This window comes from Crocodylus siamensis, chromosome 1 (assembly GCF_052110815.1).
Source record: "Crocodylus siamensis isolate JL-2025a chromosome 1, ASM5211081v1, whole genome shotgun sequence".
NCBI classification, from domain to species: Eukaryota; Metazoa; Chordata; order Crocodylia; family Crocodylidae; genus Crocodylus; species Crocodylus siamensis.
Genome location: NC_143395.1, coordinates 89,903,191 through 89,920,798, shown reverse-complemented (window position 1 = coordinate 89,920,798; position 17,608 = coordinate 89,903,191). Strand labels below are relative to the sequence as shown.

At 39.9% G+C, this 17,608-nt stretch overlaps 2 protein-coding genes across 4 annotated transcripts in view; one reads left to right on the top strand and one right to left on the bottom strand.

Moving 5' to 3' along the window:
* Positions 1-17,608, top strand: part of METTL24 (methyltransferase like 24) — a 222,140-nt gene that overhangs the window by 141,697 nt on the left and 62,835 nt on the right. The window contains exon 6 of one of the 3 annotated variants that reach the window (XM_090037822.1): positions 2,821-2,872. The exons of the other annotated variants lie outside the window; for them this stretch is intronic. Within the exon in view, the coding sequence (XP_089893948.1) occupies positions 2,821-2,872 (52 nt within the window). The remainder of the gene's footprint in view (positions 1-2,820; positions 2,873-17,608) is intronic. 3 annotated transcript variants of the gene reach the window in all.
* The window catches only part of CDC40 (cell division cycle 40), a 79,226-nt gene continuing 65,436 nt past the window's right edge, over positions 3,819-17,608 (bottom strand). The window contains exons 12-16 of the mRNA XM_090037790.1: positions 15,465-15,580; positions 15,055-15,188; positions 8,409-8,485; positions 6,170-6,314; positions 3,819-4,851 (exon numbers count right to left, since the gene is read on the bottom strand). Coding sequence (XP_089893916.1) covers positions 4,674-4,851; positions 6,170-6,314; positions 8,409-8,485; positions 15,055-15,188; positions 15,465-15,580 — 650 coding nt within the window. The 3' untranslated portion in view covers positions 3,819-4,673. The remainder of the gene's footprint in view (positions 4,852-6,169; positions 6,315-8,408; positions 8,486-15,054; positions 15,189-15,464; positions 15,581-17,608) is intronic.

Here is a 17,608-nt window from a genome sequence, read left to right as displayed (position 1 = left end):
GATAGACAGTTGCGACAGCAAATAGTTAAATCTATGTACAACCTTGTCATAGGTGTATAGTGGAGGCCTAGCATGTGTTTTTGGATTTTGTAGCTTACTGCTGTTCTTATTATGACTTGGTAGAAGTAGTGTTAGTATGTTCACAGAAGACTGTGGTAGAGACCTCAGGATAAAGCTAGTCAGTGGGAACTGCCCCACTTCAAACTGTGCGTCTTATTTGCAGGGTTTAAAATCTGTCCAGGGAAACCAGAAACAATTCTGCTGTTCTGTTTCTCTTCAAACTTGCAATTGATGCTCATACAAAGTGACAGACTCTTGAACAAGTCTGTCTTGTGTTGCCTGGGTCCATACAAGCAGAACAGACCCCTCTCAGGACTTGAAGAATCAAAGTACAAGGGAAATGTATACAAAGGTACAGGCTGAATTAGCAGCAGCTATTAATGCTGTACCTGTTCTGTTACTTTGCCAGATGCTGTTTCAGAGCTAACAGAAAGGGCCAAAAACCTTTATAAAGCAAGAAGTGACCACCATCAACAAGAGGGGGTGGGGAGAGGAAAGAAATACAAATACAATAGTTGCATCTCTTAACAACTTCTAGGGATCCAAGTAGCTTGGAAAAGTCCAATTTAGACACCTGCTTCTGACTAGTCTTTCTGTATTATTCCAGTTGTTAATCAAACTTGTATACAAGTCAATCTCAGTTTTAGGTTCAATTTTAGGACAAACAGCTGAATCCCTGAATAGGTTTACAACAGATGAAGACTATGAACTATTTATTCTCCTTAAAAGATCCCAAAGGAGACTCAAATAACCAGAGAAAGAACTTAAAGAGTTAAATGCATTAAAATGACTATTTGTATTGTATATACGAAAATACCACAAATATGAGAGTCAAGATGGCAGGGGGCTAACTCATAGGTTAACACAGTGTAAAGTAGAGCACGTTTTTGAATGGTTCTTTGAACGGAGGAAAAAAGGGGGTCCTATAACCAGAAAACCTAGTATTTAACTTTTTAAAAGTAGATTTAGTATAACTTGCTCTCAGTGGATCTAAACCCAAGTTCACTATATAGCTTTGGAAGTCTTACCATTTTTCTGGGAGAGGAACTCCTGAATTAACAGAACTATGATCGAGAGAAAATTTCATCCACAATCAAAACTGAAGCCACATCTGAATTTTTTGTTAAATTTATATGAAAAGCATGACTTAAATGTAATTGACTCCTGTCCCATTTTCTTGGAGAAGAGGAGCTTGCTGTGGAGAAATTGAACAGACATAAGTTCATCTCCATTTTGGCCTTGTTTGAGAACTTCAACAAAAAGTACTTGCCTTCTATTTTGCCTGACAGCTTTTTTGGATTTCGATTGCAACTCCTCCACAGGAAGTAAACATTGAAATGTTTCTGTGCTGACAGGTGGAGCCTAGAGAGCTGAGGGTCAAGTGCTGCATGAAGATCTTGAGGCAAAGATCCTCAAATTAACCAAACTAGTTTGCTGTGAGTCAGGGCTTGTTTACAGGAAAAAGTTATACTGACAGCAAGGAGTTAAACTGCTATAGTTATTCTGGAATAACTCTTGGATACTTATGCCAACACTTATATTCTGTCAAAGAATATCTAAGTTTGCTTTGGAAATGATCTAATGTAACCAGGTGACTGTTTTATTCTAGAACAAGTATTTAAATTATGCTGATATAACTACAATGCTGCAGTCATGCCAATGCAAGTAAGAGGTTTTCCCAAGTAGAAGTACTAACCCAGCACTCCAGCTGAAGGTTGCCAAATTACAGACAGACCCCTATTTAGCAACTCTGTGTTGTTGAAACTAGTCCCCTTATAGCTCATGCTGTACACCCCAGCTCTCCAGAGCCTTGAAGAAAATCAAGCTCAATTTGTTGCGTCATTTTTTATGACACACTACACTAGGTACACATCTAACAATCTTTCAATTCTTATTTTGAACAGCAAATCAAGTATATGTTAGATTTTTAACTTGTACTGCAAGAGACCATGAAGATTAATATTGAACTGTAAAGTAGCCTCAATATACTTAAGCCCCAAATGTTACCTGGAAGAGTGACATACCTTTTCAAAGGTAGATATTTAGAGTAGCTTTCCAAAATTTGACTTGGCCCTTAGCCAAGTTCAAGGGTTTAACAAAACTTAAAAAAGGCTCTTGGTATGATTAATTGGTACAAGGGAAACAAGGATCAGAAGAAAGTGTCAGTAGATTTCAAAACAAGTCTGAAAAGCTGACTTAAAAACACAGTATGAGACAGATACTCAATTCTAAACAAAAAAGTTATGTTCAGCACTTTGTACTAAACTAAATCCAGTGAGAGTAAGAAGCAAGCAGCTCCATTCTTACAGTCTAGTAATGGTTTTCAGTACATGATGGATATCAAGGCAATCTTCTTCAAGGGAGGCAGCCCTTTTACCAGCAAGTTGCATGGGAAGATGTGGAGGCTGGGAGTGGGGTAGAAATCCTATATGAAGAGAGAAAACCAAGGGACTTGGCACAAGACCAAATCCTGATGGAAGAGCTCAGAGGACATGATCTATGTAATGTGGTGGGACGTGGGATCTATGGGACATGTTCAGGTCTATGGAAAATTCTCACTGGTATCCTATCAGTATCTTGGGTTAGTAGCAATATATTGATCATCATATTCCTTTAATTACAAGTCATGGTAACTGCATAGGTCAGGTTGTAAGTTCATTAGGAACACATGCTTCAACAAGTGCTCTGTCAAACCCACTATGTTCTTCAGATTTTTTCCTAAGCTACTTTCCCTTGAACTTTATTTATTTATCACCCAAGGTCCAGCTGAAAGGCTTCAGCGTTGTCTCCAACCTATTGCAAAGTACAAAAGGTAAGATAACTTGGGAGGCAGGGAGTATCAATAAATATTTACACAGTTGATGGGGAGAAGAAATGTAATCAAAAAGCCTCTGGCAGGCTTCCATGACAGCTTTAGAAGGTCCTCCAAGGATTAGGGCAGTAGAGGGTAAAAGGCAAGTTTTACTACAGATGTTTGAAACTAATTCATCATCCTCTGGGGAATGTATAAGGTCTGTGTACACAATTACCAAGGTACTTTCTTCTTATTGATTGGGATGTTGTTATAAAACTTATACAGTAACATATTATAAATTACATGAATACTGTATTTACCTGAATCCAGGATGATTTTGAATTTAAGACAACTTCCTAATAGTTAGATACTATAAATGGAAAATTATAATTAGAAGGTTATTCTAAATTCATTTCTTCTACTGCTGCAACTTGGAAATCTGGGGGGGTGGGGAGGAGCAGGAAGCCAGAGCCTCATTTGTGTCCCCCCAACCCCAGCCCCCTGCTGCTTATCTTCTGCAGCACCTCTGGCTCCAGGGCAGTCAGTAACAGTAGCTCCGAGCCAGGTTGCATTCAAGTAGGTACACAACATGGGGAGGGGAGTAGAAGGGTAGACTGAATGGTTTCCCGTTTGCTCCCCCACTGCATGATCTTCCCTGCTGCATGAGACATCCCAGCCTGGACATAGGTAGTGGCTCAGCTCTCCTTCCCCTTCCCCTTCCCCAAATGGTGACTGAGGAAAAAAAGCTAGTCTTGGATTCCAATAAATACGGTATCACTGCCATGCTTCCATCTACAATGCACTTTCCCTAAACCATCATCTTGGTATCACCATTTATCACTCCATGTTCTAAAAATTAGCTTGTCTTTACTAAAACATCACAGTTAAGAACAGCTGACCTTCAGCCTGAAATGGATGTCTGATACAGATAAAGTTAACAAAGAAGGACTACATTCACATGAGACTATATACAAAAGATTTATTAAAAATAAGTTCTTTAAAAAGACAAAAAATTGTGATGCATATATACAGCTTTGCAGAAACTCCATAACAAAAAACAGTGTGTATTGAAATGCCCCATGTACAAGATCATGAGCAGGGACACTGAATTGGTAGTTTCTTTTTAAATAAGGCCCAGAAAAGCATGACAATTTTTTTCGTTTTTTTTCTGGTTCACTATTACAAAGGAAACACCAAAAGAGAGTGTTACATAGATGAACCTCAATTATCAGCATGATGTAAGCATTTAATTCAAGATACAAATGTAAGAATGTGGAGGCTGGATTTAAGTTAACAGCATATGCAGTGAATAGTTTGTAAATAGGACAGGTATTCTAAAACTTTTTTTTAAATCACCTCTTCATTTCTATGATGCATCTTAGCAAGTGGTTGTAAACTCTTAAATCAGAAAAATCTTAGGAACCACCAAATACTGCCAAACTGTGTAACAGGTACATTTTCAAGATGCGCTGTGGCATAGATCAAAGACTATTCTGAGATCACAAATATATAACAAAGCTGCTGGTTTTCTGTTTCCACTCCACACAGCTGTATGGCACCCAAATCAAACTACATTTCAAAAAGCTATCAAATAAAAAGCAAATGATCAAATTATTTGCTTTTGGCCACTTCATGTGACTGGTCACTCCTTCCCACACCTTGAAGTTGCGCTTGAAGATGCAGTTGACCATTCAGCCACTTTCCAGAGTGTATACATGTAGTTTAAGAGTGAAGAGGTTGAAGACAGCTGGAAGTTCAATTCTCAAACCATCCTTGTCACAAAGCCCAAGTAGCAAATTCAGATTCTCACAGTGCCTCTTCAATCCCACAATTTAATAAGACCATCCCAGCCACATGTGATCACCTTGGATGTTTCATGCGGGTGCCAGACTGCACCTATACAAACTTTATCATGTGCTTTTAACCTGCTGTAGAGTTTTGTTGTCTTCCAGTCCCATATGTTAAGTTTTCCATCTGCATCGCCTGAGATTACATAGCTGTTTTAAGAGATTAAAAATGGCATTAAAAAAACTGGCATAACAAGTAGTTATTTTTCCATTATTTTGAGGATTACTATGAAATGCATTGAAATAATGTTTACGTTAACACAAAAACAAAACAAATGTTGTACTAAGGAATAGGGGAAGAGAAAAGTCTAGTGAGCTATCCATTCCAGAATCTTCTGCTGGATGTGTACTTTCTGGTGCAAAGAATTAGCATGCATGCTGCGCTCTACGGGCATAAACTCTTGCAGGCTGACAGTGATTCATCAACATCTTCTCTGAGGTAAGCATGCTAGGCGATGTGATTATACTGAGCACTCTGTCGCTTGAATAATAGAGCATACTGGCAGGATAAGAAAATATCAGAAGCTGCCTTAAGGATCTGCAGGTCTCTCCCAGCTCCCCCCTCCCAATTTTGCTGAGATTTTTTTCCCTCCAGTTCTCAAACACTTACAGCACATTACGTTACACATGCATCCACTTCTACCACTGTTGGAGACCAGATACTGGGCTAGATGGACAATTGTGAGATGCTTGAGGGCATGAATGCCGTGTGCCCCCTGAGGCTGGTGAGGGGCACAGTGAGCTCCTGTCAGTGGCAGGAGCATGGTGGCAGTAAGCAGGGAGCTAGTAAGTAGTGAGTTTAAAACTAACAAAAGGAAGTTTTTCGCACCGTGTATAATGAAAGCATAGGACTCAATGCCACAAAATGTTGTGGAAGCTGACAATCTAGCCAGATTCAAAAGGGGATTGGACACATTCTTGGAAGAAAAGTGAACCAGTACTTATTGAGCATAGGCAGGGCCATCTCTAGGGGGGAGAATTGGGGTGACTGCACCAGGCCCCACAGAGCTGGGCAGAGCGCCACCGGCTCTGCGTCTGGCCGCTTGCTATCCCACCACTGCCACTACCACTGCCAATGGCAGCAGCTTCTTCAGGTCCGTTGGATCATAGCAGGGGCAGGGCCCTGCATGGGCCGATTTGCCCCAGGCAAACTGGTCGAATATAACAACAGTACAAGATGTCCCCTGTGGTTAGAGTCTGGGCCAATGAGTTCACTGATAGTACCGCAATCCACTGTTTGTTTCTGGACCAGATGTTAGGATTGCATTTATGGACCAAATTAAATTAACTGGCAAAGGGCAAATTCACCTCTTTCATTTCTGCTGCCTGGCACAAGACCATTTTCTTTAATGCTGGGTTATCAGGGCAGCAGTTCACCATACACAGTCCATGCTGTGAAGGGTTTCTAAAATACAAGGCCTTATAGTTCTGTTTTCTTAGGATTTAAGATATTTTTCACAGAACTTACCTCATATCAGGTGAAAAATCCACTTGACAAGCATAGCCAGCCACCATGTGACCCTTGAAGATTTTCTTTTTGTTTAGTCGGAATCTATTCTGAGCTCCAAAAATCAAAATTTGATTGTCCATTGATTGACAAGCCAGCCATTTCCCTGTACATGCAAAAGTCAGATGTCAATGCCATTGAATCAGATTGCTGCTTGTGAAGAAACAGATTTGAGTAAATTAGATTTTGAGAAGTTCCACTTTTTGATGTATGCAGAATTATGATAAATATTCAGGCATATTTCACCAGATTCAGTATTAATACAAGTTTCTGTTGTCTACTGCAGAGATGATGGCTAGACTTTAGATAGTCTCATTAACCCTCTTTGCCAAAAAACACTGGGGAAACACTACAGACATCACTCAAGGTATGTCTGTACCACAATTTCATTTTACAAAAAACTTTAATAATATCATAACCAGTTCCTTCTCAGCCAGGTGTGCCCATACTTGAACCATACCATTCTCCTCTTCTGTTTCTTTTAAAGGCTTTTAGTGCCATTTTTATAGCTTTGCTCCCTCTGCCAATCACAGGAGGTAAGTTTTAACTGACAATGATATTTTAACTTAAAGTAAGTAAGGAACAAAACCCAATGAATTCCACTTTTGAACTCCCACTAAAATAAGAGTTTCAATTTAGTTTCCAAATGCATTAAAATTCAAAGCAATTAGTGCTACAGAATGTGCCAAAGATGCAATTATGTTGAAAATACTTCTGTTCATATGACTTGGGATTGCTATAAGGCCAAGGTAATTTTGGTTTAATAAGATAGCTGACATTCTAGAATTGAACAAATGCTTCCCCTAAATGTCCCAGTATATTTTAGTGCCTCATCTTTGAGACAATTGAACACTAAACAGATCTGTGATATTTGATAGATAACTTGACCAAAATGTTGAAGCGATGTGGAAGAAATGAGAATTGACTGGAAAGCTGGATAACAGTACAGCAAACTGCATAATGTCAGAAGCAGGGGTTGAATTAGGTCAGCTTGTCAAAAGCTTATTTTTCCATGGTGGCTGCCATCAGATGCAGCAGGATCTTATTTAAAAAACAAAATCAAGCCACAGGGACAGACTGCAAAAAATTTTGAATCTGCAATGCCTAGCGGAAACAATGTTGAAGGGATCAGTGACTCCTATTCCTCTTACCTGGGATATTAACTAGAAAGTCTAATAATCGTTTAAATAAATTGACAGTAAGGTTATTTTATTGCTGGTCCAAGCAACAGGAATGGTTACAGTACAAAAAGCTGCACTTAGTCCTGATGGTGTGTAGAGCTGGAGAAAATACAATTTCCTTCATTATTGTTTCTATTAAAATGTGTTCTTACATTAGTAACATGAAGGTGAATAACCCCTTGGTAAAAACCAGAACTTTTATTTTTTATAAAAGGCCCAAAGTCAGGAACACTGGAAGAGGGTAGGATGACTCTTGCATACGTTTATGTTGCGTATAAAATGTAAACTTACAGTAGGAAAAGGGCAAGAATATGGGCTCAACAGCTATTTCCCGAGACACTATGCATCAGCTGCTGAACTAGCAACAGTTCAGCACATTGCAACCAGCAGCAACTGCTACCATTCATGTGTATGAATTTTAAACACAGAGTATTCTATAGTCACTACATACAAAAACAGTAAGTCCCGCTACACTATGCCAACGGGAAAAAAACCTTAGCTATATGGCTCTGTCTATATGGGAGTGAACATTTTCAGGCATAAACCTAAAGGCATAATTATGAACCAATTATTGTTATACAGGTATAACCTCTGCTTGGGCACACTTATTTTGGTATAACCTAGATCATGAGTCAGCACCTACACCCATGGAGCCATTTTATCTGACCTGCAGTCAGAGGGCTTCTGCAGCACTGGGCTTTGCCCATATGGTGGATGGGCAGTGAGGAGAAGTGGTGGCAGCGATGCAGGAAGGGAGAAGTGACTGTAACTCTGGCAGTGCAGGTTGGGTTGGAAATGGCTTGCACTTGAAGCTATGGTCTGTTAAAGTGGCCTCCCACTACAAAATATTGCCAAAAAGGTAATCTCACGTTACTTGGAAAAGGGTTTACAATAAACTTAAAATGCCACTCTTATCCTGAAATAAACACTCATACTTGAGGTGGGTTATGTTGATATAACTAGGGAAAAAACTTCCTGGTGTACACAAGGGCCAAGAGAGCAGGGAAGAGTTAGCTCACCATTTGGAGACAAAGTCACTGCAGGCATCGAGTGCATACTTGGCTCTGCTATATACTTGAAGTCTACAGGAATGTCCCTGCAAAAGGAAGAAATATGTATGGATGAAGCATGGAGCGCTGCCTGAGGTTGGCTTGCTTATTCACCCACTGTGAAATACAGACATGGAGGAGGCCAGCTGTTTAAATGAAAAATGTCTAAAGAGAATTAAAATGATTAAAACGCACTGACCAAGTAAATGCTTCTTCTGATCCTGTCTATAAAAGAATGTGAGCCTTGTTTAACTCTCCTGTTGCATTAAAATATTTCAGGGATGGATGTAGATAATGCAGACAGTAAAGATCCATCACACTTTTCCCAGCAGGACTGTTTATACTAACACCCAAACTGCTTTCAGTCACATTTGCAAAAGGCCAGAGTCAGATGCTTCTCGACTCCTAGTACTGGCAGCACCTGAAACATTCTCCCTGACTCCTCCAGAACAGAAGCTTACACTCCGGTTAGACAACCCCTTACAGACCATAATATCACTGGCAGAAAACCATAAAGCTATTACTCCTCCTTCCCCCCCCCGAAACCCCAAAAAACAAAACACCAAACAAAAAACAAAAAACCAAACCAACAAAACAAAACAAACCAACACATAAAACCACCCTCATTGTTATGAAGAATCTCCTATCTATATTTAATTCTAAGGAGAGAAGAAATTTAAATGCACTGTGAGTTCTGCTGTCTTCTCTCTGTACAAATTAATGCAGGCTCATCTACCAGAATGCATTCTAGACAACTCTGCTTTATGTTAAAATGTACCAGACATAGCCAGAACTGCTGCAGGAGCTGCTGCCTTAAACTGTGAGGCAGAAGAGAGACATTTACGTTTTATATTTGTTTCAAATCTAATTGTGAAACAGGCAATAATTAAAAAAATAAACTTATTAAAGATCACTAAACTGGATGCTGCTGCCTTTGTTGGCTGACCTAAAAACTATTTTAACCGTGGTGGTTCTTCTTGCTTCCTTTATATTTCACAAAATTCAAGTCCTTGTAAGTTTTCTCAAAAAGAACCCAAACCAAAAATAATATTTCATAAGCTGAAAAGATTTAAGTGTTGCGATTTTTAATTTTCACTGACAAACTATGGATTTTTTTTTCTCTCTTCCCACCAAACTGCAACCAAGTTGTCTTTATTATATGCCAGCTGGAAACAAACATTAGGGTCCTTTTAAGTGAGAGAGATATCTGGGCACTCCCTGAGAAGAACTGTTAAGACATCAGTCTTACTGGAGATTGAGGAGCTGTGGAAAGACAAAACATTTATGGAGAGATCACCTAAAACCTAAGGAGTGGATGAGTTTCCCAAGTCTGGCACTGGGCAAAACCAGCATTAAGTACTGTGATGGGGTATTTTGTTTACTATTGTCTTGACTACAGAATGAAGTAAAAGATGCAATTAGCTGTGTTAGTGTGAAGTCAACTAGAAGGCAGGGAAGATTTGCACCTTCCTTTGGTTAGTCCGTAAGGGTCCATAAGGTGCCAGAAAGAAATAAAACTGAAGTGTTGAGCATCTCCAGCACACACATGGCACAGCAGCCCAAGCCACGTCATTATTTATCCAAGCAACAATGTGAACACCCTAAGGAAGAGAAGTGAAAATTAAAGCCAATAAAACGGTGACTCTCAGGCTGCTTGCAGACATTAAAAAAATGTGGTGCTTTAAATTAAACTCTCTGCGCTTCTGCATCAAGCCCAGTGCATACCCAGAAGAGGTATCACGTTAGTTGGACCCAGCTTGCCCAATGTCTGTATAGATCAGATGCTTTAGTGGGGCTTTATGGCACTTTTATCTAATGGCTGATTGAATCAGCCATTAGATAAAAGTGCCAAAAAAGTCCCACTGATGCATATGATTTATACAGATGCTGTGCAGCTGGGTCAAACTAATATGCTGCTTCTCCAGTAAAGCACGGGATTTTTAGTTTAATTTTATTATTGTTGTTTTTTATGTCTGTTTTGTTTTTTAAACATCTGTAAGTAGCCTCAACGTTTTTAGACTCAAGGCACCACTTGTTAATCTCAAGACACCCCTCAGAAAATGCTGGTGCTTAGCTTTCATCCATTTTTGACTACAAAAAAAGTAGGGAATTTTTTCAGTTCAAAGAACTCAGAAAAACCACAAGTCAGAATGCTTTTGACACACTGGATTCCTTTTTGAAATCCCTGGGTTTATCCTGTGAATCTCTTCTAGGTATCTGTGAATCTGCACACCCACAAGTATTAGTACTGCATGGCATCCCTGAAAGGAACTTGTGGCACCCAAGGTGCTCCACCACCCTGGGTGAGAATCATGGTTCTAAAACAAGGGGACAGAGAATAAAAATGGCCATGTCAGCTTTAATATCATCGACAGAAGGGTGCAGAACATAGGAAGCAGGCAGGTAAACTTTAGAATATACCACTTAAAAAGGCTCCTTCAAACAAATGCAGTTTAGCAGACATAAAATATTAGATGTATTACTATTGCACAGACGAAGAACACCCCTGTTGTTAGGTAAACACCAAAACAAAGTCTGTATGAAGCATGTCTGGGAAATGGGGCTAGATTCTCAGGGGAGAATTTGTTCTCAGCGTTTATGTTTGACATGTCAACCTACTCCCAGCCTTGGCCAAATTATAATGTCTTGTAAACAACATCAGGCAGTCAGCATTTGACAGAATGTCTCTAGATTGTTACCTCCAAACAATTAAACTGTACTTTTAATTACTAGCTCTTAAAAGCACAGGTCATATTTACTTTGAAAGCTTTTGTGTTTCTTTTTAAGAAAGTCTTCAGGCCTCTGATGTAAATACAGTATTTGTAATTAGTTAACCATGTTGCATATAATACCCATTATAAACAACAGAAAGATTCTAATACTATAAAAGCCTAAATCAGTCTGTCCGTAACACTTTATTTATACTCTGACTGGCTGAGAGAAACAGCCAATCAGCATGCTCCAAGCATGGGAATGCACCGCCATGATTCTGAAGCCATGCTGAGGACTGGACAGAGGGTGGGGGAGCTGAGTTCAGCCCTGGTCCTTGCAAGAGGCAGAACAGCGGCAGGATGGGGCGTTAGGTGGTGGCACTGCATCGCAGGCCCCCCCCCGTCATTCTTGATGGACAACTGGCTACTTTATTAATAATAGCATGGTCATGGATAATCTGACGTATGGAATTTCTTCAATTCTTTGGAAGTTCTTCCAAAAGGTACTGTGCTGAACATAAATTTCACAGATTTCAGGCTTCAAATTAATAATGTTTACAGTAAAGTTAAATTAGTTTACCTACAGATTAGCACATTTCCTGGAACATTCTGGTGCATACCACCACCCTGCAGCCATGAACATCAGGCTGGGAAGAGAGCTCTACATTGCTTTATAAATCAGACCTAAGTAAAACTTGAACTACAGAACATAATTATCTGAATGAGAGGGCACTCTTTTATACCTAGCAAGATTGTCTACTCAGTCTTTAAAAAACAGGGTATTAGATATTTATTGCTCAGGAAGAGAAAAGGGGACGGAGGAGGGAGGGAGGGGAAATGATGAGCTCTGCTAATTTATTATCAACCACTAACTGGAATCTCAAGAAACAAAAGGATCCAAAATTTAAGACTATTCACATTTGCACAAATTTGAGGCTTCCACTGATCCCCAGAAGTACCTTGTGATTTCCTTGTATATGCCTAAATAGATTCAGTGAGAAAACTGACATGAATGGCAAAACAAAATAGATTTTAAAATAGGAGCAAGTAGGCCATCTCAAATCATCTTTGGTTATCAAAACATTCTGAAAAACTAGAAATAAAATAGATGTCTTAATACAGTTGAACTGTTGGTAAGGCTTTTTTATATTTTTGTTTCCTTTTTATGTAAAAATAATAAAAGCACATGTGCCAAGATAGCGCATAAGAACAATTCTTTATACATTTATATTAAGTGCTGATACAGATCCTATGAAATAAGAAGTGACAGAGACCATAAATGCTGTAATTTGGTAAAGGGAAACATAGTTTCCATTGCTTTTGCATAAAAACATATGCAGACCATAATGCCACTTCTACTTTATGGATGAAGCTAACATAGGTTCATTGGAAAGTAGGATTGGAAGGGAACTCACAACACCATCTAGCCAAGCCCCGGCTTAAGGAAGGATCATCCTTGAATAAACTAAACTATCCCAGCCAAATGTCCATCTAACCTTCTCTTAAAAACTTTAGATGATTGAGAACCCAGTTTCTCTAGGTAGTTGTACCAATGCTCAACTATCCTCAGAATCAGAAAGTTCCACCTAATCTCCAACTTCAATTGCCCTTACTTAAGCTTGAGGTCATTGCTCCAAGTCCTGTCTCCTACTACAGAGAACAGTCCATTCTCCCTATATTAATTACCCTTCAGGTATCTGAACACTTATCAGATCCTTCCTGCCTTCTCTTCCCAAGACTAAGCGAGCCTAGCTCTTTTAACCTTTCCTTGAAAGTCTTGCCTCCCAGGCTATTAATAATTTTGTTGCTCTGTGCTGGACTCTTTCCAAACTGTCCACATCCTTCTTGAAGTAAGGCCCAAAACTGGACATGCTCCAAGTGAGATCTCAGCCAGTGCTGTATAGAGCAGCAGTCACTTCCCTTTTGACACTCTTGGTAATAGTATGCTTCTGGCCTTTTTTTGCAACAAGATCAAACTTGTTGGCTCACATTCAGCTTATAGCCTGTGGAGCCATGCAATCTGGCCTATAGCTCTCAGACCGACTCTGAATGTGGAGGTGGTCTCACTGGTGCATGGACTGGATCCAGCACTGCAGGCACTGCTCACTGCAAGTATAGGGCACGAGCTATATGCAATGCCTATGCCAAACCAACCCTGCGCACTGGTTTTGGGGCAGGTCCAGATCAGATTGTGCTGCAGCCAGCATGCAAAGTTGTCCAGTGAGGCACTGCAAGCAGTGCATGCCCTATGCCAGCCCCTTGTGCTGTGAACAGCACCTGTGGCACTGGAACTAGCTTGTGCACAATGTGCCAGTCCTGCTATAGGGCTTGTGCTGCCTGCGATGTGTGGACTAGATCTGGCACCACAGGTGCTGCCCATAGCACAAGGGATATGCACATATGGGATGTGCACTGCCAGTCTGGCACATAGGGTTTGTGTAGTGGGGTGCCACATGCAGTGCATGCTTGGAATAGATGTAGACAAGCTTTAGAATTCACTACATAATTCTTGGCTATTATAAATTCTACAGGTTTCCCTTGCTTTATGCAGGTTCTGTATGTGCAAATTTGCTCTTATGTGATGACCCTTATTATACCAAAAATCCATTATATGCGAGGTAAATTCACTCTTATGCGATCGGTGTGGTGCAAGCCCACAGTCAGCTGCTTTGTGAGGTGCATTGTGGGAGTGACACACATCAAAATACAGTCTTCTGTGTGGATCTGTGTTCTTCACTTGTTGTCTGCAACACATGTTTCTGTAGTTGCCATCCTCATTATGGCTTTTAAGCGCCCCGCTAGCTTATCTCCTACCCCTCTCCCTGGTCCATCAATGAAGCCTTCATTGCCTTCTCTTCACATCAACTAAAACATTCACCACCACCCTGAGCTTGTGTGTACTGTCTGCTCTTGGTGAGTACCAAAATTGTCTTGTAAAAGTGTAGAAATGGGTCTGGGGGTCAGTACAGTTGAGGTCTTGGAATGTATCTCTATTTGTTACATTGTAAAGTGGGTTCTCTTTATGCCAGGGGTGGGCAAAATATAGCCCACCAGGCCATTCTATCTGGCCAGTGGCACCCTGGAAACTTTAGAAAATTAATATTTATCTGGCTGCCTGTCATGTGGCCCTCGATGGCTTGCCAAAACTCAGTAAGCGGCCCTCCACCTGAAATAATTGCCTGCCCCTGCTTTATATGAATTCAAATTATGCATTGTTTTCCAGGAACTCATGCACAGCTTAAGCAAGTGAAACCTGTATATTAACATGGGTTGTGTTGTTGGTTATTTTTTTAACAAAGTGCTTTACTTAAATTTGAGGCAGTATGTTGAATAAATGCAACATGATGCTCATGAACAAAATCCTGGGTATGCTAAGAATTCTGATCTGCTCTCAGAGTCAATGAGATGTTGCAAGGCTTTAGAAAAGTCTTCAAGTACTGCAACACATAAGGGTTGTAAATCAGTGAAGAAAAGTGAAGTAACGTTTTAAAAAGATCCAACATTTACAAAGGATTTTTATAATAAAGATACTGTATTACATCTTGGTTTTGGGATGTAATGTTCCATTTAACTGAAGAAAACATTTAAGATCTCACTAATATACCAGCCTCTTGACTGCAGAATATGTAGAATCAGCATGGAGAATATGATTACTAAATGACTGTAAAATGGATTGGAAAACCATCAGCCAAAAAATCAGCAAGACATTTCTGGCATGGCTTTCTAGTAAGTATTTCAATTATCATACCTAACAGTATAAATGGATTTGTGGAATGCTAAATTTTAAGTTTTCCTTTGGTTATCCAGAAGTCACTACACCATTTGATTAAGAAAGTTTTGCTAAACGTTTTTCCAGTTTGGTCAGAATTAATCTTAAATTAAACTTTGTAAGATTTATAACTTACCATTCCCATACCCTTAAGCTCTTGTCATCAGAAGTACTCACAAACCGTCTATTCTCATCCACAAACACAATGGTATTGACAGCTCCGAGATGCCGATCATACTCCTGTACAATCTCCCCACTACGAATATCCCACTGTAAAAATTAAACAGCTGGAGTAAGAGACACTTAAGTTTTACTGCATTTCTAAGCATAAACTCTATGAAATTTCTAGCATTTGGTAGTTTCAAGAACACTTATTTCAGCAACAGAATATGAAGAAACACTCACGTAAAGCAGAACTAAAGTTTCTATATTCTAGTTATGCAAAAAATTTTTTAAGCTTCAAAGAAAAAAGATCTGCTTTAATACATTTCAGGTAAAGTGTAAGGACTGGAGTCCAGAGAACATTTTTATAATGTTGAGGTTTACCTGGACAATTTTCTTATCAGACATTCCTGCCACAAAAAGATTCTGTTTATCTTCATCAGGATTGAATTTTATGCAGTAAGGGACTTTCCTGTTTGTGAACCTGGAAATACACTGCCCTGTGAATAAACAAGTCATTCAAAATGTGGTTAGTTTATAAGTTCTGTAAGCTCTTTTTTATGGTTGTTTCTTATTACAAGCACTGATGAAACAGTCACCTTTGACACTTTAGGGAAGTTTTTGTTAGTTTAGATCAAGAGAAAAACAGAAAACACATGCTCTTTAATCTGTTCAGGGAACAGAGAACTGGGCATTACCCTACTTACTCAAATCGGAGACAACCCTGAACTTCGGATGACCACAAATAATTAGATTCTATACATCAAAAAATTATAAATTTGTTATAATTCTCCATATGTAGAATCTAATTAGTCATCTTAAATGCGTCTCCCCCACTACTGCAGAAGGGAAAGCAGTGGCAGGCAGGCAGGCAGTGGGGAAGGCAGCAAGGGGGAAGGGAGGGATGGTCAAGCAGCTTGACACTTGTTGCCTATCCACCCCGCACATACCTACCACCTCACCACTTCTGCTCCAGGGCCATGGCTGGGGCCACTGCCTCTTATCACCACCTCTTACTCAAATCTAAAACGAGGGGCTTTTTTCTCCCCTCTTAAATGTGGAACCCCCCACTCATCTTGGATTCAAGGAAAAACAGTATTTTACAGACTACCTCCCCCCCCGCCACTGATAAAATTACCCTCCATTTCTACCACTGTCACAGGCTCTCTGTCCAACTGGCCATACCCTGGACTTGATTCTAGTTCACATGTCAATTTTAGGACATCAAAACCCAGCCATCATCTCCGGCAGCAGCCAGAGCTCCTTAACTTTGAAGGAGATTTTCTCTTGCAACAAGACAGACTACAGGTCTGGGAAGAAGACTGTGGTTGACATATTTGTTACTCTCACACAACAGAATTTTCTATTTGAAGGGTAAGGGACCAGGCTGGCTCCTGAGAAAGCCCCAAATCATGGAATTAACTCCTTGCTTCCCACTTTAGGAATAGACATTTCTTTTTTTTACCTTGCCTTTTCTAACAGGTATATAGCAATCTGTACATGTACATCTACTTTAACAAGAAAACTTTAAGTGCTCCCTTGCAGTCTTCTCCCGTGGGAGTGGATAGTATCACACATAAACAGGTGTTGGTCATGCTGCTTAATGCACTATTAGGTGTTCAGAGACTGCCATAACCAGCATGGTATAAAAACCTATATAGAACAGCAAGGTGAAGGCATATCTAGGGAAAGTAACTGAAGCACTAGTAGAAACAAGAGTAATTTTGACTTGCACTGAGTAGTTAGGTGACCAAATGGATAGAATGGTAGTAAACCATGTGCATCTTATCTGCATTAAATGGTATTTCACCACTACAGCCATCAGAAGATAAAGGGAACTTCTCTTCCTCCTCCCAGATCTAAGTCATAGCTTTGTGAGCCAAGAAGCAGGAGATGGTGAAGCCTTCTAAGTTATTTCAAGGGTGGCTGGCTTTGGTCTTGTATGCATTTTAGGCAGGAGGCCATAATTTGGCCTTCTGCATTTACTACCAGTGATGGTACAGCAGCAGAAGAAATTACAGTACGTCTCTCAAAGACCACATTTAATTTATAGGATTCAAACTTCTCTCTCTTGTAAACAACAAGTTTGACACATACTGACAATTACAAACAAACCTGGAACCCTCACAATGCTACTGTAACAAGTCTAGTTTTAAAGGGGAGAGCCACATTTCAAAAATACTGAAACCACATTTAACAAGGAGCACCAACAGCCACGGTCCACTACCTGTGAGGTTCAGCTATTTCAAATAGTTCTAAAAACCTAAAACACTACGATGGCACTGACAGTTTTACACAGCTTCCTCTTCTCTGGGACTCTTCCTCTTCTCTGGGACAGCTTCCTCTTCTCCCCCTACTCTTATTATTTTGAACCTACTGATAAGCTGCTTTTATTCTAGGTGAAAAAGACCTTAGATACATCTACTGATAAAATGGTACCTACAGTCCGTGCGAAATGACAGAAGAGTAGCTACTTACACAATTCAACTCAGGTTCATCACATAAGAAAAAATATGCTTCTTATTTGC